The following is a 24441-nucleotide window of genomic DNA, read 5'->3' as shown; positions in this document are numbered from 1 at the left end:
TAGAACTCCAGGAGCCCGCGGAGGAATGGGTGGATTGGAAACCCAAGCCCTCTCAGCAAATATGGGACAAGGCATATCCGCTCCCCTCTAGATGGGTTCGGAAAGTTCTCCGCTTGCTCCCCGCCGTTATAGGTGGCTAGTCCGGCTCAGACGGGGACCATATATGCAGGTGGAAGGAACCCTTGGGTCTGCAACTCTACTAGACGGCTATGGGGGACGGAACACTTTTTCCAGTTACCCGGCGCAGAACTACAGGAGCAAGAAGAGGAGCTGCAGTGACCGGCCATGATGGAATGGATTTTTCCGGACGCGCTCCGTTGAATGCTTGCCTGGGAGAAGATGGTGAGATTTGGATCTGAGGATCCCCGTCTCTTTAATTAGATGATCCGCTCATAGGGTCAGGGTGGCAAATGTAAAAATGCCCCGGCTCCTCGTATTCGTTCGACACATGGAGATGGCCATTATTAAAGCACAGAGGCCGAGGAGTATAACATTAATGGGAGGCCGGACACTGTTCGCTACGACATGTACTCTGGATTTGGAGAAGAACCTGCCTTGCAATGCCGAAGACAATGTGCATGACGGACTCATCGTCATTAAAGCCTCGTTCGGGGGCTACTGAGGGAGTCCAGGATAAGGGGGTATTCGGACAGCCAGACTATGTACTTTGCTCGGACTGTTGGACTAAAGTTACAAGATTGAAGACTTCGTCCCGTGTCCGGATGGGACTCTCCTTTGCGTGGAAGGACGGCTTGGCGATTCGGATGTTAGATCTCCTTCTCTGTAACCGACTCTGTGTAATCCTATCCCCCTCTGGTGTCTATATAAACCGGAGGGTTTAGTCCGTAGGACAACAACAATCTTACCATAGGCTAGCTTCTAGGGTTTAGCCTCTATGATCTCGTGGTAGATCAACTCTTGTAATACTCATATCATCAAGATCAAGTAAGCGGGAAGTAGGGTATTACCTCCATCGAGAGGGCCCGAACCTGCGTAAATATCGTGTCCCCAATCTCCTGTTACCATCAGCCTTAGACGCACAGTTTGGGACCCCCTACCCGAGATCCGCTGGTTTTGACACCGACATCGATGTCAGCCGCTGCGGCCTCCGCGACCTCTGCCTTGCATGAAGGGCACGCCGCACTCAGCGTACGGTCCAGGATGGCCTCGTCGTTGGCACGCCAACAAAGGGGATGTGCATCTAGCACGGCATTCGATGCCAGACGAAGAGCACCTCCTTTGGCAAGGCAACGACGATATGTTGCACGATCGGACCACACGCCATTTGGGTGGATGTGATTGATTCCCAGCCCGTGGGTGTGGCTGAGCGCAATGCGGACGATCATCTTTTCCTCAGGCCCGACCTAGATGAATGAGAAAAAAAATTGTGTTATCGTGCGTTGCACGTGCAAGCTTACTGGTGGTTGAAAAGTGTTGTACCTGGCTTCTTCCTTTGCTGCTTCTTCCATAATGCAATGATTAGCAGTATTGTAAACAAAGATCTCATTGGCCGCGGCGTCGTGGTGGAGGCGAGGAAGAAGGTTGACGGGTAGGGGGTGCAACATCGCCGCAAGAGGGGATGGAACTCTGATTGGTTCAGGTGTAGCTGGAGGAGGAAGATCCAACAGCTGAGAAAATTGACTTGCACCCAAAAAAAATCAGGCAACTTAAATAGTTAGTCCCATTTTTTTTTGACTTGAACTTTTTTAACATAGTACAGACGCAAGCGCTCATACATACGCGCATACACTCACTCCTATGAACACACACGCGCACCCTAACCCTATGAGTACCTTCGAGAAATTGAGCCGACATATCATCTCGAGATTTACGGAGTCATTATAGGCGTCTCGTCGTCGACTGGAACGTCTCCTCCCACTGAAAGCACATCGCCGAAAATTCTAGAATAAATCCAGGACTTAAACCATGATAGGCTGGGGATACCACTGTCCCTCTAATCATCCAACCACAGGTTGGTTCACTTGTTTGACTTGAACCTATCAACTGTAACTTAATGATACTTCTAAGCCATGTCCAGTCTTGTAAGAATCTTAAACTCTTAACAATGAGCAACAAATTTGTGGTGCACATGTAATTCTTGTTGACATCAATATCGCCTCCTCAACTCATGCAGCCGCCGCCTCCTTCAAGAAGAAGAAAACTAGGGCTTTTTCTGCATCCCGCCGGCTCCGTCAGCGGTCTGCCTTATCTCCGGTGGACATGGAGGCGGGATGGGCCGTGGCACTTGCCAGCGGGAGGAATCTTGCTCCATTTTTAGGTGTTTTGTGTCGTTTAAGGTTTTGTTCTGTTCAGGAAGACAAAATGATGGCGGCTCTCTGAACATGAAATAAGATTCTCCCCACCGGTCGTCCCGTCCCTTGTCCCCGAAGATCGGCAATATGTTCTCATACAATGTTGCTCCAACTTTTTTCTAGAGGGCCTAGCTGGTGAGCGATCACAATCTGCAGCAGAAAACAAAACAGCAAGCGAGCATACCTTTGTTCGCTTCTTTTCCACCAAGCACAGAAGTTTAAGCTCCCGCTTGAGTGATGCATATAGCGTTGTCGCATGACTTGTGGAGGTGTCTTCGCCGGACTCAGGGGCTGGTCTCCGGTATATCTGCTTAGATTCAATCTTTGTTTGTCTTTGTATGTGTGTCTATAGGTTGGATCTTTTCAATCTATACTTTTCTTCATCAACGATTGTTGTTCTGCTGCGTTGATTCTATGGGACATTAGCATGACGACTTCCTGATTGTCTACTACAACAAATTTGATCCAGCTCCGGCGAATGCATGTAGTCGTCGTTAGGCGATGAATATAATTTTTATTATTTCTGTGTTCTTTCTACTGGCATGGCATGATGAATAATAGATCGAAAGTTCTTTAAAAGAATGTTGATGACATCGGTTTCCACCCACTCGGAGTACAATTGCTAGTACGCTGGTCGCTGGCATCCGATTCCGAACACACGAGGCAGTCCGAACTGGATAAGAAAACTAGGTGCTAGTACAATAGTGTATATACGTAAGCGGAGGGTGCCTGGCGCGTACGCCCTGAACCCAAATCTGACCCGCGGCTTTGCCTCCGATCGCATGGAGGTCGCTAGAGTCGCCCCATGGAGGACGCGGAAGAAGACGAGGGCAGCCGCCCGCAACGCCACGCTCCCGGAAGACGTGGTCCTCGAGATCCTCGTACGCGTTGCCGACGTCGCCGCCCTCTTTCGCTGCGCCGTGGCGTGCAAGCGATGGTGGGACCTCGTGTCCGACGCCGCCTTCCTCCGCCGCCGCTGGCCGTTGGACACGCCCTCTCTCATCGGCTTCTTCGCCCGGCAGCGGCGCTACAGGGCGCGAGCACGGGCCGCCGCCTCCGTCCCGTATCCGGCCGCCGGTGCCCGCCGCGCCCCGGCTCTCGTCCCGGCGCCGGGATGCCCGCTCGGCCCGCGCGCCGCTCCCTGCGCTCCTTCGTCTCGTGCGCCGCGAGGCTGCTGGACGACGCGGTGCCGCTCGCCTCGCGCGACGGCCTCCTCCTCGTGCGCCTCGCCGACGCGCCGGCCGGGCACGTCGACGCGGACGCCCGGCTAGCCGTGTGCAACCTGATCGCCGGCACGTGCGACGTGCTGCCCCCGCTGCGGTGCAGCTTCTCCTTCCGCATCAACAGTTGCGTCGTCCAGACCTTCGCCGACGGCTGCTGCTCAGCCTTCTTCAGAGTGCTGGTCCTTGTCTTGGACAGTGACACACTGAGCTACAGCCTCTGCGCTTTCTCGTCCACGGAGCCGAGCTGGAGCCCGCCGATAGAGTGCTTCAGCAGCGCGGAGATCGGCGTCGTGGACGGCGGCGGCGCCATCGTGCACCGGGGCACCGCGCACTGGCTCGTCACGGACACGTCCAACAACTTGCACACCCTCGAAGCTAGCGACGACGTCTTGTTGAACGAAACCCCGATTCCACCACCAGGCGACCATGACTTCATTCTTCACCGGACACCATGCCTCAACGTCGCCATCGACGGGGCACTGTCGCTGCTTCGCCTGTGCAAAGACTGCCTCTGGCTAGAGGTCTGGGCACGTCCTGACGAGGAAAGGAGCGGCGATGGCGTCCCAGCGGAGTGGCTGCAAACCAAGGCGATCCAGCTAAAAAGGCCCAAGAACAAGGAGGAGATTGAGAAAGTACAACGCCTGTGCCTGGACGAGAGAAGCGGCGCATTGTTCGTCGAGGACAACCTCGAGAGCATGTACACTGTCGATCTCGAGACCGGGGAGATGGATGAGGTGACCGACCAGTTTTGGAGGCTCAAATCGCAGACCGCGGTGCCCTTCCAGATGGATTGGCCGGCTTTCTTCAAGTATCGCTTGGGCGGCAACAGACGAAACCAAGTGTGATTGAACCCATGAGAATTCCTACATTCCTACATTCACGCTGTTAGTAAAGGCATGACAAGCCAGGTAGTAAGAGCTAGAGGGACCTTAAAAAATTTAACAATTGAACAAAAAACATGATGGACTCCAGTTTGCAGTTAACAGTTGCGACTCTTCTTGACAACCTTGTGCACTCTTCGTCGTTGATCTATCATATCTTTTATGTTTTTGCTGTTCTTCGTGAGGAAGCCTACAGTATTGATCGGCTATCAATTATCATGTTCATATATCTATCTATACCTTTTATCTCACAGTTAGGGTGAACTGTTCAGACGAAAATATTCAGAGAATTGTTAATGTGTGGTAGCTCCATCTGGTCAAAAAAGACAAACAAAAGAACACAAGGGTAGAACCAGTGGTATCATGATGGATGGCACTGCTTGCCTTGCCTGTGGTTATCTTCTTGCAACACCCTGATGAATAAAGCAACAAGTATCAACATAAATATGGCCCTCTTTGAAGAATGGATCTACAAACGGTAAAAGGTGGAATTTATTCTATTTACTTCGCATACCGTTGTCTAAGCATAAGATGAGAAATCTGTTTTTCTTTCCCCCGCGAGGTTTTACCGAGACGTACATGCGTGGATATAGATGGTTTCTTTCACTCCAATGTGGTTTTGCTTAGGTGTTGATTTTCAATCCGGATCTACATCGGCACAAAAGAAAGACGGAGCACGCACTATTGATCAAGGTTCCACCCTAAATAGGATTTTGAAAATCATAACAGGTAACACAACATCATATTCAGATTCTACACAATCAATTTTCATATATAACATGTCAAAAATTGAGTTAGGGTTTAAAAGATATGAATATTTAAAAAAAGCATTTGAATATGCCAAAAAATAATTATTTTCTAGACGAACTGCAAGTCTATTAACTGAAATGTCAAGGAAAAGTGAAGTGTTTTCTAAACTCACATAAAACAGGACTATCGGCTGATTGACCGAAAAGTCAGGGGGATTTCCACGATACTCGAATCATTTTTCTAGACTCCCTTAAAACAAGACCGCAGGTTGATCTCAGGAAACCACACGGGAAAAGCGTGAAGGGCGGCCAGAAACGTTTTTTCCTATATTAGTAGGTATAGTTTGTTTGCTAAAAAAAGTAGGTATAGATTTGTACATAAAAAACATGAACATATACATCACCAAATCAATATCATTAACCCTAAAAAAATCAATATCATTAGATTATTTTTTCGCGAGAAACTTTCGATATATACATGTTCAGTCATGGCAGTACAACGAACACCATAAACGATAAAAATTACATTCAGATTTGTAGACCATCTAGCGGCAACTTACAAGCATTGAAGCAAAGCCGAAGGCGCGCCACCGTCATCGCCTCTCCCTCGCCAAAGCCGGCAACACTTGTTGTAGTAGACAGTCAGGATGTCGTCGTGTTAAGGCCTCATAGGACCAGCGTATCAAAACATCAACCGCCGTCGATAAAGAGAAGTGTAGATCAAAAGAATCCAACCGCACCAGAACTTATCATTAGATTCATCATTCAACATATTTTATACCATACATATTTGTTGTTGTAAATGTTCACATTGTTTTCTGTCAACTTGATCATGCTATTTAAAAAAAATAACTTCAATGAAGACTAATATGTATAACATCTTAGACTCTTAAGTGTGAGTGAGAAACTCGATGAGCAACAAATTTGAGTACACTTATAATTATTGGGGCATGTTACACATTCGCCGGCTGATTTTTTTAGAAAAATCGGCCAGGTCGCGAGCCTTCCGATTATATGACGCGAGTTGTCTGCTCTTCACCTCTAATTTTCTGCAACAATGCTCTTGTTGTAAAACTTTCTATTCTCTAATTTCTTGCAACAAGACCCTTATTGCAGAAACTCCTCTTCTATAATTTCTTGCAACAGGACGTTGTTGCAAAATGTCTTCTTCTCCAATTTTCTACAATAAGATTCTTGTTGCAAAACCACGTCTTCTCTAGTTTCGTACAACAAGACTCATGATACAAAATCTCTTCTTCTCTAATTTTCTGCAATAAGACCCTTGTTACAAAACCTCTATTAAAACTGAACCTATCATCGATCTCTTGCCTCTTCTATGTATTCCCGCAACAAGACCGTTGTTGCAAAAACTTGCAACAATGCCGACGACTGCAATAGAGAGAGCACCCCATGGTGGTTGATCTTTGCAGCGTAGGCTTGCTACACATACGCGTTTTTGCAGCAGAGGAAGCACGCCGGTGGCCACCTCCGATGTGGTTGGGTTGCAGCACCATGCTTGTTTGACAAGAGGTGGGGATGAGATTCGTGAAAAGAGGCAGGGGATGGAGAGATAGAGGCATGGGATGGGGGTCGACGGGGGAACGTGTGGTTGTGTGTCGCTGTTGAGATAACGATACAAAGCTGAGGGGTTGATGAGGCCCACGTGGGATGTGTGGCAAGTGGGTCAAGGCGCGCAGAGGCAAGTGAGTTTTCAGCCGGATGAAACGAATTGTTTTTTTAACACAATACAGATGCAGACGCACATACACTCATCCATATGAACGCACGCACACACATCCTACCTTTATGAGCACCTTCGAGAGATTGAGCCGGCACATCATCTTCAGATTGACGAAGTTGCCATAGATGCATTTGTAGTCGACGGGAACGTCTCCTCCCACTGAACGCACATCACCGAAGTCGTGAAATAAATTCAGAAATAATGCGAGCAGCAGGACTTGAAATCTGGTGGGCTGGGATACCACCGTCCTCCTAGTCATCTGGTTGGTTCACTAGGACGCTCCGGTGGCCTTAGGGCCATGGCGACGCGGTGGATCTCGGCCATTGCCGGTGGGAGGGCTTTGTTTTCAGTTGTTTCTTTGCGTTTTGTTAGGGTTTGTGTCCTGTTTAGGAAGACGAGACGACGGCGGCTCCCTGAAGATGGAATAAGGTTCTCCCCGCCTAGCCCCTGTCCCGATGGTGTGTCTAGCATCATCGGTGGGCATGCGGATGTGTGTCTCCGGCGGATCTGTCCTTGCTGGATTTGCTCAGATCTAGTCGTAGTTCTATGTTCATGTGTTTTCAGGTTGGATCTTTCCGCTACTTTTTATCGGCGGCGGTTGTTATTCTGCTGCGCTGGTCCTATGGGGCCTTAACACGACGACTTTCCGACTGTCTACTACAACAAGTTTTGCCCGACTTCGGTGATGAAGGGGTAATGATGGCGACGCAATTTCGGATCGCTTCAGTTCTTGTAGTCGTCGTTAGGTTGTCTGCGGGTCTGGATGTAATTTTCATTATTTTTAGTGTTCGTTATACTAACATGATTGAAGATCTAAAAGTTTTCTGCAAAGAAAAAGGTTCATTAGGACGCACCCTGGTGCGCTGGAGATGTAGGAAGTGTTTCTTGACATCGATTTGCACATGTTAGATGTAGTACTACTAAGAACTCAAAAAAATGTAGTACTGCTACAACACAATTGCTTTTTTTTGGCATGGTAATACGTGTCTTTTTATATCATAAGGATCATAATACAAGGCACGTACAAATCGAACTGGCAAAACTGGAAAGACAGCAAATCGTTAGTCTTTGCACAAAGGAACAACAGCCAAGAAGTAAAATTACAATCAAGACCGAAGAAACCTCTGAACTTGACACCAACGCCCGTCACCAGCCTCTGGAACCACCATAGCAGCCACCAAAGGAAAAAACGACGAATCACCTTCACACATGAGCTCGAAGCGGCTCCATCACTGATATGCAGCTTTGCGGACCTCCAAGGTGGCTCACCAAAAGCGAAACCATTACCGTTGAACGAATCAGACCGGGGCAACACCCCGGACACGCCATCGAACTCTAGATCTGGCACCCGCACACGACTAAGACGCCGGAGGAGAAAACCACACCTGCCATCCACAAACCGCGAACCCAGCACATGATCCACCATCTTGCAGATGCCGTCGATGCAAACCACAATCTGCATCCGCTCCTGGACTACCTCCCAAGCTCCACGCCGGCGCTGGAGCAAACGTCGTCGGCGGAGCCCCGAGGACACAGGTCCACCACGAGGATGTCGCCGCCGCCACACCATCCTTGCTTGAACAGACTGATTTTCAAATCCATCCCCAACCATAGGACCGATCGCCTCGTCGGAGTAGGATCTGAAGAAACTTTATTCAGCGCCGCCATCGCCGCCGCCGAAGCAAAGACGATGAACAACCTAAAAATCTAAACTACTAGAGTAAAAAACGATCCACACGCGTGGATCCGGCGACCCCCCTCACCACCAACGACCGAGGCCGACGACGAAGGGGAGCCGCCGGAGGGCGGCGGCGTGGGAAACTCCTGGCGGCAAGGTCGCCTTTTCTTTCTTCAAGCGGAAGTACAACACAATTGCTAGGACGCTGGCATCCGAAGCGAGACAATCCGTACACGGAGTATATACGTATATAAGAGCATCTACAATAGCCGCGCCAAACTAGTGTCGTGCCGCAAATTAGGCCGTTTTAACGCACGCGCAACGCGGCGGGTGGCTCCAGCGGGCGCGCAAAAATGGCGCGCGCGGCATATGCAGTTCAGCACGCTGGCCTAAACACAATCGCGCGCCGCTTATTTGCTACGCCCGCTCCTGCGCGCTGGACTCTCGCGCGCTCGCTCTCCCACTTCCTCTTCCACTTCCACCCCCATCCGGCCGCGCCACCGCCACCGCCCGCGCCCCCCGGCGACCGTTCAGGCGCTTCCCCGGCCTATCCCCGTGCCGCCGCGCTTCCGCCCCATCCCCTCCTAGTCCCGCCGGCCCTCGCGCGCCTCCATCGTCCGAGGAACAGTGCCTGAGCGCTCACTGCCGCGCCGCGCCCGCAAGGTGTTCAACAAAACGCCTACAAGGTATGTATTGCTCAAACTTCATGAATTTGGTGCATGTTTTGAATTGTAGTTTTTATAGTGTAGTATTGAACATTGTAGATGAGTTCGTCGTATGATTCTTCCCAAGAAGAATTTGATATGGAAGAGGAGGAGGATCTTGCAATGATCATAGCTATGCATATCAATAAAAAACCAAAGCACGGTGGTTCGGTTATGGGTCGGGAGAAAATTTGGAGAGATAGGATTGATGCCCATAACAGATTGATGAAGAATTATTTCATGGAGAATTCCACATACCCGGAGTCGTATTTTTGTCGCCGGTTTAGGATGAGCACCGACTTGTTCAGGCGCATTGCAGAGAAACTAGCGAGCCATGACCGGTTTTTCCAGCAAAGGAGGAAGAACGCCGAAGAGCTCGGGCATAGCACCTTTCTGAAGGTGACAGCCGCTTTGCGTATGTTGGCATACGGTATCCCGGGTGATCTAGTTGATGATCACTTGGCTATGGGTGAGAGCCAAACCATCATGTGTGTCAAGCGCTTTGCAGTGGGAATTGTGCAAGTGTTTGGCGAGGAGTATTTGAGATCTCCCACTGCTGAAGACGCCGCGAGGCTATTGGCGATGAACAAATCGCGCGGCTTTCCTGGCATGCTTGGCTCAATAGATTGCATGCATTGGAGTTGGAAGAATTGTCCAAAGGCATGGCATGGGCAATTTCACGGCCAAAAAAAGGGTTCCACTATAATCCTTGAAGCGGTAGCCGATCAGGAGACTTGGATTTGGCATGCATTCTTTGGAATGCCTGGATCTTTGAATGACTTCAATGTTGTCAACCGGTCACCACTGATAAATAAGATTGCAAGTTGCCACCGGTGCAGTTTGTAGCAAATGGTTGTACGTACAACTATGGCTATTATCTAGCGGATGGCATCTATCCAAAGTGTCAAACCTTCGTGAAGCCGTTGAAAAAGCCGGAAGGTAGGAAAAATCTTGATTTCCACAATGCTCAGACGGCGGCTAGAAAAGATGTGGAGAGAGCATTTGGGATTTTGCAAGCCGAATTTGCTATTGTGAGAGGACCGGCTAGATTTTGCGATCAAAAAATGCTTTGGTACATCATGCACGCTAGTGTGATCATGCACAACATGATCATCGAGAATGAGCATGACCAAGATTTAGACTACTCACAGTATGAGCTCTTGGGACATCCCCTGCGAGTGCGACGGAGGGCTGAATGGGTAGCCCATTTTATTGCCTCATATCATGCCATTCGGTGTCCCGCAACCCACAATGAACTTCAGAACGATCTGATTGAAGAGTGGTGGGCATGACATGGACGAGAAAGAGCATGATTTCTGCATTCGACATTGTATTGTTCATGAACTATTTGTTGTGCTTATTGCATTATTTGTTGTACTGAACGATAAACTATTTGTTTGAGTTGTAATGATAACGAAATTGAACTATTTATTGTTGATATATTTTGTTTGTTCGATCATTTTTTCTCCTTTTTTCTGAAATATATATGTGATTTGTACGTGCTGCGCGCGCTGTATTTTTGCGCGCTGGTGGAACGGCGCGCGCGCTCTGCATTATAGCACGGCCGTTGGAGTCGGCGCTGGCGGCCGCGCTAAACCAGCCGAAGCGCGGCGGCAAACAGGTTTTTTGCACGCCGCGGCTGTTGGAGATGCTCTAAGCGGAGGCGGAGGTTCCTGGCGCGCACGCCCCGAAGCAAAATCCGAGCCACGGCTTTGCCTCCGATCGCATGGACGTCGCCCGAGGGAGCATGGAGAAGACGACGGAGACGGCAGCCGCCGGCGGGGCCACGCTGCCGGAAGACGTGGTCCGCGAGATCCTGGCGCGCGTTGCCGGTGCCGCCGCCCTCTTCCGCTGCGCCGTGGCGTGCAAGCGATGGCGGGGCCTCGTGTCCGAACCCGCCCTCCCTCGTCGGCTTCTTCGTTCAGGTGCGAAGCTACAGGGCGCGAGGGCCGGCCGTCCCCTCCGCCCCGGCTCTCGTCCCGGCGCGGGGAAGCCCGCTCGGCCGCCCGTGCCGCTCCCTGCGCTCCTTGGTCTCGTGCGCCGCGGGCCTGCTGGACGACGCGGTGCCGTTCGTGTCGCGCGACGGGCTCCTCCTCGTGCGCCTCGTCGACGCGCCGACCGAGGTCCCCGGAGGCGTCCGGCTGGCCGTGTGCGACCTGATCGCCGGCACGTGCGACGAGCTGCCGCCGCTGCGATGCCGCTTCGGCTTCCGCATCAACAGCTCCGCCGTCGTGACCTTCGCCGACGACGGCCGCCGCCGCCCGGCCTTCTTCAAGGTGCTGCTCCTCGTCTTCAACCGCGACACGTTCACCTACGACCTCTGCACTTACTCGTCCACCGAGCCGGGCTGGCGCGCGGAGATAGTGTGCTTCAGAAGCGTCATGCTCACCGTCGTGGACGGCGGCGCCGTCGTGCGCCGGGGCACGGCGCACTGGCTCGTCAGAGACCGGTGGAACGGACTCTACACCCTCGAAATGAGCGACGACGCCTCCTTGGTAGGAACCTCGATTCCACCACCGAGCGACCATCATGGCCATGAGCACACACAATGCATCGGCGTCGCCATTGACGACGGGGCACTGTCGCTGCATCGCCTGTGCAAAGGCTGCCTCTGGCTAGAGGTCTGGGCACGTCCAGACGACGAAAGGAGCGGCGATGCAGAGTGGCTGCAAACCAAGGCGGTCAAGCTGAAATGGCCAAAGAACAGCAGGACTGGCAAAGTAGAATGCTTGCGCCTGCACGAGAGAAGCGGCGCGTTGTTCGTCGAAGACGTCTACGAGCGCATGTACGCCGTCGATCTCGAGACCGGGGAGATGGATGAGGTGACCGGCCTGCTTTGGCATCTCCAGTCGCAGACGTCGGCGCCCTTCGACATGGACTGGCCGGCTTTCTTCGAGTCTCGCTTGGGGGGCAACAGACTGACTAAACCGACAGAGAACCCATGAGAATTCCTACATTCCTAGTGTTTGATTTGAACTTCTCATTTGAAATTTTCTCTTGTTGTTCCTGAAGTCATGACAAGCCAGATAAGATCTTCAGGAACCTACGAGTCATTAACGAGGAACAGAAAAAAAAAATACTTGATGAACACCAGTTTGCAGTTTGCAGTTTACACTTGTGATTATTGTTGACATTCATTTGCATCTGTCGCCCTATCGTAGCTTTTTATTCTGTCCTTTTTCATGAGGAACCCTAGGGTTTTGATCGATGATACTCGTATCTATACGTTTTCATCTCACAATTAGGATGAACTATTCTCACGAAACTATCCAGAGAATAGCCAATGTCTCCTAGCTCCATCTGGTCCAAAAAGACCCCAAAAAAACAAACAAGGGCAGAACCGGAGGTTTCATGACAACCAGAGTGGTACTATGCTGGATGGCACTGCTTGTGTTGCCTTGCCTGTGGTTATCATCTTGCAGCCTTGCAGGGCCCTGATGAATAAGCAACAAGTGCCAGCATAAACACGACCATCTGTTTGGCCCAATTTTGGAGACTCTCAAATCGCACACGGCGGTGCCCTTCCAGATTGATTGGCCGGCTTTCCTCGCGTCTCGCTTGGGGAGAAACAGACAGAACCGAGTGCGAACCCATGAGAATTCCTATACTCCTAGTGTTTGATTTGAGCTTGACATTGGTAGCTTACCGCTGTTGTTCATAAAGGCATGACAAGAGTAAGAGCTATAGGAACCTTCAAATTCTTGACAATGGACAAAAAAACATGGACACCAGTTTGCAGTTTACAGTTGTGACTCTTGTTGACAACCTTCTGCAATTTGCACCCTTTCTTCTATCATAGCTCTTCTTTTTTTCCTTTTATGCTAGGAACCCAACAGTGTTGATCGGGTATCGTATTCATATATCTATACCTTTTTATCTCACAGATTAGTTGGTGTGTGCTAGCTCCATCTCATCTAAAAAGCCCCCCAAAAAAAATACAAGGGCGGAACCAGTGGTTTTATGCTGGATGCAACTGCTTGCCTTGACTGTGGTTATCTTCTTGCAGATCCTGATGAATAAGCAACAAGTGTCAGCATAAACATGACCATCTGTTTGAGAAAGGGGTCTACGAACTAGGGCTGGAGTTGGACGAGGAATTCAAGTACCCAGTACCATATGAGCATTGAATTAATGGATGTTATTTTATACAACAGCTATGTAAATATTGTCTAAAAAACTGTAGGTATCAAGGACCACCTAATCACACCTAGATACCAGAATACACGTACCAATTATAAAAATGCCCCAAGGCTACTACTCGTCGGAGAAATGCATAAAAACAGATGTATCTAAAACTAAAATACGTCTAGATACATCCATTCCTCCGACAAGTATTTCCGGTACATTATATAGCAAGATAAACCACTATGCAACGCTGATACATCAACAAGAAGATGAACTTCTGCAAATAAGAGAGAATTTAGCAAGGAAATAGCACTGTAGGTGTAGGAGTGTGGAAAAGCATAAAAGGAAATCTGAATAGCACACTGAACTTACAATCTTACTGTCAGATTGAAGTTGCTGAATTGGGAAATGATGCTTAGGAGTAGTCACAACAAAAATGTGCAACATCCTGGATTCCGCCACGTCTGATGTACCATTCTTCTCATTCAAGTCTGGTGCTAGTTTCTGTCAAATGAATAAAAAATTAGCAAAGATAGCGGCAGATTGACCAGCCATGCAATTATACGGTGTTGACTGATAACATTAGAAGGCACAACATAGCCAGAAGATTTCATTTAATGGAATGGACGGAAGAATTCTCAACAAGGAAAATATATTTTTGCTAGATTTATTATGTACTTCCTCCGGTCCTTTTTACTCCGAATATAAGATTTGTCTGAAGTCAAACTTTGTAAAGTTTGACCATATTTGTATGCAAAAATATCAACATCTACAATAATAAAGTATAATATGAGAATTAAATTCACGACGCACCTAATGATATTGATTTCGTATTGTGAATGTGGATATTTTTTTCAATAAAGCTGATCAAACTTTCTGAAGTTTGATTTCAGACAAATCTATATGCGAAATAAAAAGGACCAGAGGGAGTATAGCATTTATTTGCAATTCCATTTGGTTCAAGAATGAACTGAACCATCAGTACATAACTACAAACATCTTACATAGTATTCAACAATGTCAGTCAGAAATAACAATATCGAACGTGCATGTTCTCATTTCATTACCACGGAAAACATCTCACCTACATATGTCTTATCTCAGAGAATGAACCACATTTCTAACGTTCGACGGCAAATTTTGAAATAAGATACATTCTTCGAAGCAATATTGGTTGGGCTAAAAGATTTAATAATCTCACAATCTTACCGGTGAAGTTGAATGAACTATAGGAGATTAGGAGACGGTGCAGAGTAGCAGCTTGAGGAGTTGCAATTACTTTTCCAAGTTGCAGTCCTCTAACATACTGGTGTTAGTGTAGGAATCAACTAAGAGTATTTCATTTATGCATACAGTAAAGATGAAGTAGCAGCAAGGAGGTATTAGTAAAAGTGTATGCCTAAGTCACAGCATCCAAGCTCAAGCAAGTAATGATGTACTACCTCGGAGGTAGTACTCCCTCCGTCCCAAAATAAGTGACTCAACTTTGTACTAACTTTAGTACAAAGTTAGTACAAAGTTGAGTCACTTATTTTGGGACGGGGGGAGTATTAGTAAAGCAATATGCATAAGTACCACAATCTTTGTCAACTCGATGCAATAATCAATGCTCAAGCAAGCAAAGAGGTATTAGTAAGAATGTGTGCCTAAGCACCATAAATGTTTGTTAACTTACAGCAGTGAACAAAGCTCAAGCTGACTTTTCCGAGCCTGCTACCTCCTGTCATGGAAGTGCTTGAAGAGAGGAGTTGTCCCCTGCATGAAAGAAAATGTGTGAAAATCATGAGTTGTTCACCATAACTAAAAGATTAGAACAAGTACCAACTAAATGAGGTATAGCTAACTATTTCGTGCTAACCTGTTCGACATTCTTGATCTATTCTTCCATGCAACTAAACCATCCAGCGGTTGGAGAACTTCAAAGCAGTGTTTGGTTTACTTTAACTTGGTGTAAACATCTCCCATGAAAATGCAAAGAGATATTGAGTTCTCATGGTCATATGGTGTGCATCATGTGAAAGTTCATAGACGTGATGTGGATTTGAGGGGTGAATGATGCATGAACTCATAACCCAACTCAGAGTTTGCTTCCCTTGCATGCTTTTCTGATATGCCAACATGATGATTCAGTTTGTTGCATGAGAAATAACAGGGCCAGTAAGTAGTTTTCGTACTGCGCAATAACTTGTCAAGGAGGAATGCCGAGTGCTGGTGCAACACCTGATCTTATTAACTCGGTATTAACAAATCTTGTATCCTCTATCTTAAGGCTATTGTCAATGAAGACAACTAGGACGAATTGGTCAGATCCAGTGCTGTCCACGTGTAACAAGTTAAACAGCTTGTGAGATCCACCTCTGTTTCCCTGATATCCTGTATCTAGAAAAACCTTGCTTTCACTGCCCTTCTCATTTCTTCCACTCCACATGATAGTGTTCATCCTAAGTTCCTGTCCAACCACATGGATGGGAAGTGGAGTTCCGGAATACTGAGAAGCAGCACAAATAGAAATATTCCGCACATCAGCATAAGTTTCATGATTTTTCTCTTCTTCCAACGTAAACAGCCCAATTTCTTCAAGGTCGCTGCTTCCATCCCTTTGTTCTGAATAGCAGTTATCTTCAGTATTCTGTTCTGGACCATTTCCTGCCAAAATTTCTTGAGAGTCTCTTCTTGATTCCATCAAACCGTCAGATCTTTTATACATTCCTACAAGTGCATTTGCGACATATACATCAGAGATCAAACCCATCTTTATAATAGAAGCATGGACTTGTCTCCCTAAATCAATAGCACATAGGTCAGCACATCCACGCAAAATTCTTGCAAAGGTAACACGGTTTGCACGCAATCCACTGTGCTGCATTTTGGAGAAAAGATGAAGAGCTTCATCACCACATCTGTTCTGAATATAACCCAACATTAGCATTGCATATGAATTTATGCTCCAACTTCTCATGCTATGGAAAAAACTACAAGCACTGGCAATGCTTCCACACTTGACATAAAGGTCTATGATAGCATTTCCAACAATGGCATCCATGTATTCAGAACCAATCTTTACAAGATAGCCATGAACCTGTTCACCAGTCTCCTTTGCTCCTATATCGGCGCATGCACTGAGAACAGTTGAACAAGTGAAATGATCAGGACGCAGACCAGAACGATATTCATTGCAGAAGAGCAGAAGAGCTTTCTCTGGCAGGAAATTCCAGCAATACCCCGAGAGCATCGCATTAGTTAAAACTATATTTCTCGGAAAAGGTGTGTGGGAGAAAAGCTCAGCAGCACACTTAATATGATGGCATTTTGCATACATGGTCACTAGGGAAGCACTAACAAAGTCAGCAACCAATATCCCAACTTTAAGAGCCAGAGCGTGAATCTGCTCTCCCTTATCCATGTCTTCAAGTCCTGTGCATGAATTTATGATAGTAGCAACACAGTGCTGATCTAATAGTGCTCCAGAATTTCTTAACCCTCTAAAATAACCAAATGCTTTTTCAAATTGGAGGTTCTTGACACAGCCTGCCATGACTGCAGCCCATGATACAACATCTCGTGACTCTGAAGTTTTGAAGATTGCTTCGGCGTGCATCAGCGATCCTATTTCAGAGTATACCGATATAAGAGCATTACATACATTAATATAACTGAAGCTTCCAGATTTCAATGTATAAGCATGCACTTGCTGAACTTCCTCTTTGATATGACAAACATCTACAACGGTGACCAGATCCCCTTCCCTTAAACTGAGGCCTGAAGAAAGAAGATGTTCAACTAGCTTCACTGCTTCATCCCGGCAACCATTTGAGTGATAGCCTGATATAGCTAAAGAATACAAAGATGCATCACGCCTTCTAGCTGCAGCAACAAGCTGTCCAATGTACTGAGTATCACCTACCCTCCCGGCTGACTTAACCAGCTCAGACAGAACATAACAATCTCTTCCCAACCCCACTTTAAGTGCATAAACATGAACATTCCTGCAAAGCTCAAACATTCCAAGAAAAGCAGCGACGCCAGCAGCTAACCTCAATGTCACCACATCCATTGAAATGTCAACTCTATGCATATCCCTGCAAAGCTCAGCAGCCTCCACAACACAGCCATTCTCAATAAAACCTGAAATCATTGCATTCCAAGCAACTGAACTCTTCACCGGAATTTCACTGAAGAACCTAAAAGAGCAGCCTACATTGCCACATTTTGCATACATATCAACAAATCCAACCTCCACAAACCTATCAACACCCAACCCAGACTTGATCACCAATCCATGTACCATGAGCCCCAGCTCCATGACACCAGACCTGGCACATGCATTCAGCGTCGCCGAGATGACAAACCGGTTTGGCTTCACCTCGGAGGACAATAGCCCCTTGAACACCCCGATGGCATCAATCCAGAGGCCCCGGCTGGCGTGCGCAGAAACGACGGTGCACCAGGACGCCACGTCCCTGTGAGGCATTTCGTCGAACAGGTGGCGGCAGGCCGCCAGGGAGCCGCCCTTGGCGTAGGTGTCCATCAGGACGTTGGAGACGAGCGTGTCGGGGGCGAAGCCGCGCTTGAGGACGTGCCCGTGGACGGCGCCGGCGCCGGCGGCGAGCGCGTCGAGCGCGCAGCGCCGCAGGAGGCGCACGTAGAGGCGCGCCTCGGAGGACGGCAAGAGGAGCTCGATGGGTCCCACAATGGCCAATACGGCCGATACGCTGCCATGCGCCCCGCCGCCCCGCGCAACCGAGCCGGTGGAGGCCGCGGCGGCGGCGGCGGCGGAAGAGAGGAGCCTAGATGGGGTCGGCTTGGAGGAGAGCGCGGAGTGGAGGAGTAGAATGGGGAGAGACCGTAACATAAGCGAGGTGGCGGGTGGGTCGCCGGGGATGGGCGACGGCGGCGGCGGCGGCGGTGGAGAATGACGGGATCTCCACGCGCATAGTCGCCGGCAAAATGGGCTTGGAGGCGAGGGCCCAGATTGGTCAGAGAGTGATGGGCTACTCCAGCCACTGACTGTAAGAACTGTTGGAGCTTCTTCTAACCGTCTGATCAATGTTTGGAGGGCCTGGATTTAAACGGATGGATCTGGTGAGAGTTTCACTGAAGAGGGAAAAAGGGCCTCGAACGATCTTACTAGTTTACTATGAGAACGCTGGGCTGCAATGGATATAATTGAATGACACAAATGATTAGGGTGATCTTCAAAGTTGAAGCTCATCTCTTTCTCATCCCCTCTCTCCCCTCGTAGAAAATGTGGTTGTCTTAATATCTGTAATTTTATCTTCAATATACATGGGCCCAACAAAAAAACACCCCACGATGCACCCTTTTACTTACCCTGTCGGACCCTTCCCTTCCTGCTCGGTTTCCTGCCATAGCAAGACATTTCTCGCAGAAGCCCTCTCCTTTAGAATTGGATGACGCCAACCTCACCTTCGCCATGGCACCCTCTCTCATTCACACCGCACTTTTTCATGGACCACCAAGGAGGAGTCCCCTGCCAACCGCCCTGCTCTCCACCCTGATCCCCTACCACCGTGTTCGTGCCGATATGCCACCCTATCAAGGGGTAGGAGGTGTGTGCCGCCCGTGATGCGCCACGAGCCAAGAAGGCAGATCCAATCTCTCCTGAGTCCTAAGCCATTACCACGTTGTAACATACAGTTGAATGTCGTGCATTCCACAAAAAAATGATTTTTATTGTTGGGCATGCAACTGATACGCCACCGTGTCTGTCTTTTTTGCGGTAAAACTTCTGATCTAGTCATCATCAATCATGATAGTAAAACAAAGCCCAGAAATAATAAAAATTACATCCAGATCCGTAGACCACATAGCGATGACTACAAGCACTGAAGCGAGCGGAAGGCGCACCGCTGTCATTGCCCCTCCCTCACTGGAGTCGAGCAAAACTTGTTGTAGTAGACAGCCGGGAAGTCGTTGTGCTAAGGCCCTATAGGACTAGCGCACCAGAACAGCAACCTTCGTTGTTGAAGAGAAGTTTAGATCGGAAGGATCCAACCTGTAGACACACGAACACAAACAGACAAATACCGGATCCATGTGGATCCACCGAAGACAAACACCGACCAAATGCCACGAGAACCGCCGGAGACAAGCCTCCACACGCCCATCAATGACGTTGGGAGCACCACCAGGACGGGGCCTAGGCGGGGAGAACCTTATTCCATCTCCAGAGAGTTGTTGCCGCCTCGTCTCTCTGAGTAGGACACAAACCCTAAGAAAAACTCGGAAAAGTATGCAAAAACTAAGCCCTCCCGCAGGCAAAGGCTGGGATCCACCACTCCTCCATGGCCCTAAGGCCATAGGAGATGAGGCAGACCAGCGTCGACGCCAACTGGAGGCAGAAGAAACCCTAGCGGCGGCTGGGTAGGAACGCTCTTTCCTGGCGGTTAGCTAGGAGCATGTCGCCACCGTGTTTGTTATTAACTCTTGAAGCAATCAAGCAATGCATTTAACCTTCTATCCTAACTAAAAAAATTATACAACTTGATGTAAAAGAATGTGAATTGCTCGCTCATGCAATTTGCTGCAAATACATCTCTATCGAAATGCAATTTGTCATGTTTTCTAAAGTAGAAAAATTATTCCGCTCAGACACACATAACTAAATAGAAAAACCTCAACTCCCATCCAGACCCACATTCACATGTGTCGCATGATATAAGCAGGAGGCTCACATGTGTCCACATAATTTTTGATGGGACAAGTGGACATCCTACATAATGCACGTCAATGATAGATTTAGCTAAATTGTTGTGCCAAAACACAATACACTTCAAGTAACACACTATTGATCCTAGTTAATTTCCCCTTGCGTTGCAACGAGAGCATATATATTTTTAGTAATTCAACATTAGTTGTATCTCACATACATATTCAAAATATTCTTGCACACCAGGCTACCTTGGCGACTTCTTTTTTATCGGTAAATCACTCTCCTTTTATTTCTTTATTTTTTTCTTCCAACAAAAAATGTTTCTCACGTGATATGTGAATGGATATATCGACAACCATAATAAAATTTCAAGAGCTAGAAACTCTTTAATCAAAAAATTTAATAATGTATCCATGACGCATTTGACATTGACTCCTTTGTATAAATGTTGCCTTTTCATAGATTTGGTCTTTAAAGATTGATTAGAGATCATTGTGATTGATTATTTCCCATAACGACATTATTAAATCTAGAAAATAAAAATCGGATTAAGTATACCAGTGGGCTAAAACCAGTGGGGGAGGTTTAATCGAAATGGAGGCGACACTACAAACTCACCATTACGTACAGGTCTGTGCCGATTTTGATAGTATGCCGGGCAAAAACCAACCTATTGGTCATAGAAAAATGAAACTGTAAAAAAGAAATCAAAAAACAAAACATAGAAAAAAATGCGTGCACTCGTCAAATGGGCCGACCAACTTTGATTATAGTGAATATTTTGGTAAGATTTGATTTGATTTGGGTATAAGTAGTGGAAGACAAAGAAAGTCTGGATTTAGTTAATAAGATTTGATTTTGAACTGAGTTAATGTGTGATGTTGTTTTGGGGGACCAATTTTGATTATAGTGGATGTTTTTGTAAGATTTGAATAAAACTATTGTTATTGATTTGCCGGCCACATAGAGCGGTATATATAAGAGTTTACAAGCCAACCATACCTATTACAATACGATTAGGACTATTACAATACGACTAGGATTAGGTAACTTGAGAGCCAAATAATAGTCTGACATCCCCCCGCAGTATCAACGGGAGGCTCGATAACGTTGAGACTGGATTGAATATTACAAAAAGATGTAGATTGCAGTCCTTTGGTAAATATATCAGCAAACTGAGCCGTTGAAGGAACATGCAGCACCCGAACTTGTCCAAGAGCCACCTTCTCGCGAACAAAGTGTATATCAATCTCAATATGTTTAGTCCGACGATGTTGAACAGGATTCCCGGACATGTAGACAGCTGATATGTTATCACAATAAACAATGATAGCATGTGGAAGTGGTCGATGCAACTCGGAGAGCAACTGACGAAGCCAGATCGTATCAGCCACAGCATGTGCAACCGCACGATATTCAGCTTCAGCGGACGAGCGGGAGACGGTTACCTGCCTTTTCGAGGACCAAGAAATCAAATTGTCACCAAGAAAAACACAGAAACCGGATGTAGATCGTCGAGTGTCGGGACAACCAGCCCAGTCTGCATCAGAATACGCGGTGAGAGAGGTGGGGGATGAATTGTTTATGTGGAGACCATGATCCAGAGTACCTTTGAGATACCGAAGGATGCGTTTGATATGATTATAGTGAGGAATTTGAGGATCATGCATATAGAGACAAGCTTGTTGGACAGCAAAAGAGATTTCAGGATGAGTGATGGTAAGATACTGGAGAGCACCGGCAAGACTGCGATAAAGAGTGGGATCAGAGAAAGAATCACCATTGGCTGAAAGTTTGAAACTAGTGTCGACAGGAGTATCGGAAGGATGACAGTCTAGCATACCAGCACGATTGAGAAGATCCAGAATGTATTGACGCTGGGAAAGAAACAGACTAGATGAATCACGAATCACTGCAATACCTAAAAAATGGTGAAGAAGACCAAGATCGGTCATAGAAAACTCAGAACGTAGATGAGTAATAATGCGGTCCAAAAAAGTTTGAGAAGAAGCAGTGAGAATGATATCATCAACATAAAGAAGTAAGTAGGCAATGTCAGAATTATGATGATAGACAAAGAGAGAGGCGTCAGAAAGAGAGGGAATAAAGCCTATGGTTTGAATAAATGAAGAAAAGCGTTGAAACCATGCACGGGGAGCTTGTTTGAGACCATAGAGAAATTTTTGAAGAAGACAAACATGGTTGGGATAGGAAGGGTCTTCAAAACCAAGAGGTTGCTGACAATAGACGGTCTCTTGAAGAGAACCATGAAGAAAGGCATTTTTTACGTCTAATTGGTGAATAGGCCAGGTGGAGGAGACAGCAAGGCTGAGAACAGTGCGTATGGTACTGGGCTTAACTACAGGAGAAAAGGTTTCATCGTAATCAATACCATGCTGTTGGGAATAGCCTCGACATACCCAACGTGCTTTGTAGCGGGAAAGAGTACCATCGGAGTGAAACTTCTGGCGAAACACCCACTTACCAGAGACAATGTTGGTGTTGGAAGGGCGAGGAACAAGCTGCCACGTATTATTTTCAGTAAGGGCTGAATATTCTTCTTGCATAGCTGCAGCCCAATTAGGATCAAGAAGTGCGGTTTTGTATGATTTGGGAACTTGAGCTAGGGAGACGGTGGCATGAAGGTTGAGACGGTCGATGGGTTGACGAAAACCCGATTTGGAACGAGTGCGCATAGAATGATCATTGACTGCTGGGATAGTGGGAACAGCGCGAACAGGAAGAGGAGCTACACTGGTGTCCGGCACAGCGGAAGATGCGGACAATGGAGGGGATGGTGGCGGATCGGCATGAGTGGGTGATGGTGCCGAAGGGGATGATGGCGAATCGACATGAGTGGGTGATGGTGCAGATGGGGAAGGAGGCGGGTCATGGGTGGGAGTTGGCGATGTGTCAAAAAAGGCAGTGACATTTGGTTGGTTTGGGGAAGAGGTATTTAGAGAGGCAGTGGCATTTGGTTGATTTGGGGAAGAGGTATTTAGAGATTGAGACGTCAAGAGAGGTGCATAGAAAGGGAAACGTGTAGGAGGAAGGCTAGGTGTGGATGTAGTGGTGTGTGATGGAGTAGGACGTTGAGCAAATGGAAAGATGTGTTCGGCGAAGGTGACATGCCGAGACACAAGAACCCGACCGGTGTATAAGTCAAGGCAGCGATAGCCTTTGTGCTCATCCGAAAAACCGAGGAGAACACAAGGGAGAGAGCGGGGAGAGAGCTTATGAGCAGCGGTAGCGGAAGTGTTAGGAAAACAGAGACAACCGAAAACACGAATGTCGGAGTAGTTTGGATGGCACAGAAACAGAGAAAAATAGGGGGTGATATTGGGATTGGCTTTGGTAGGACGGATATTGAGAAGATATGTAGCGGTGTGGAGAGCCTCAGCCCAGTATTGGGGTGGCATGAAAGATTGAAGAAGAAGGGTACGGATAATATCATTGATAGTACGAAGAGAATGTTCAGCTTTGCCGTTTTGAGGAGAAGTGTAGGGACAAGAAAAACGGAGAAGAATGCCATGGTTAAGAAAGAAGGTGCGATTTTTAATATTATCAAATTCACGACCATTATCACATTGGATGAAGCGAATAGGGAGGAAGAAGTGCACAGAGACGTATCGCTGAAAATTGAGAAAGAGAGCGTGAACGTCGGATTTGTTGCGTAGAGGAAAGGTCCAGACAAAATGTGTAAAATCATCTAATATGACAAGATAGTATTTAAAACCAGAGACACTAGCAATAGGCGATGTCCAAAGATCACAATGTATTAATTCAAAAGGATAAGTGCTTGAAGAACTAGACGAACTAAAAGGAAGACGCACATGCTTGCCTAATTGACAGGACTCACAAACTGAAGAATCGTGAGAATCTCTATTACAAGGTATGGTAAATTCACTAAGAACAGATGCTAAAACTGCAGGGTTGGGATGCCCTAAACGCCGATGCCAGAGATCGACAGATGCCAGCATGGAGGTTGGAGAAGCGGCAGCAGGAACACCATTGAGAGAGTATAAGTCACCGGAGCTATTGAACCGCACGATCTCGACCTTGGTCTGATAATCCTTCATAGATAAGCCAAAGGGGTCAAATTCGACAGAAACAAGATTGTCTCATGTGAATTGACGAACAGAAATTAAATTTTTGATAAAGGCAGGAGCAACAAGTACATCACGAAGAAGAAGAGGTTTAGTGGTGGAGGGAAGTTGAGCCTGACCAACACAGTAGATGGGGATAGAAGAACCGTCACCGAGGGTGATGGATTTAAAGAGGGGTGAAGTGCAAGAGGAGAGAAACGTACTATTTGCAGACATATGACTAGAAGCACCGGAATCGAAAATCCAATC

General features: G+C 47.4%; 1 protein-coding gene across 1 annotated transcript; it reads right to left on the bottom strand.

The window, feature by feature from the left end:
- Window positions 1–12970: 12970 nt before the first annotated feature.
- Window positions 12971–18849, bottom strand: LOC119350723 (pentatricopeptide repeat-containing protein At2g39620-like). The gene is made up of 5 exons (XM_037618415.1): window positions 18745–18849; window positions 15272–18472; window positions 15089–15168; window positions 13786–13917; window positions 12971–13297 (listed from the first exon to the last, which is right to left on the bottom strand). Exons 1-2 carry the CDS (start codon window positions 18847–18849, stop codon window positions 15602–15604), a joined length of 2976 nt encoding a protein of 991 aa, XP_037474312.1. The 3' UTR covers window positions 12971–13297; window positions 13786–13917; window positions 15089–15168; window positions 15272–15601.
- Window positions 18850–24441: the final 5592 nt, after the last annotated feature.

This window comes from Triticum dicoccoides, chromosome 1B (genome assembly GCF_002162155.2).
Source record: "Triticum dicoccoides isolate Atlit2015 ecotype Zavitan chromosome 1B, WEW_v2.0, whole genome shotgun sequence".
Lineage (NCBI taxonomy): Eukaryota > Viridiplantae > Streptophyta > Magnoliopsida > Poales > Poaceae > Triticum > Triticum dicoccoides.
This window is presented reverse-complemented; position numbering and strand designations above follow the sequence as displayed.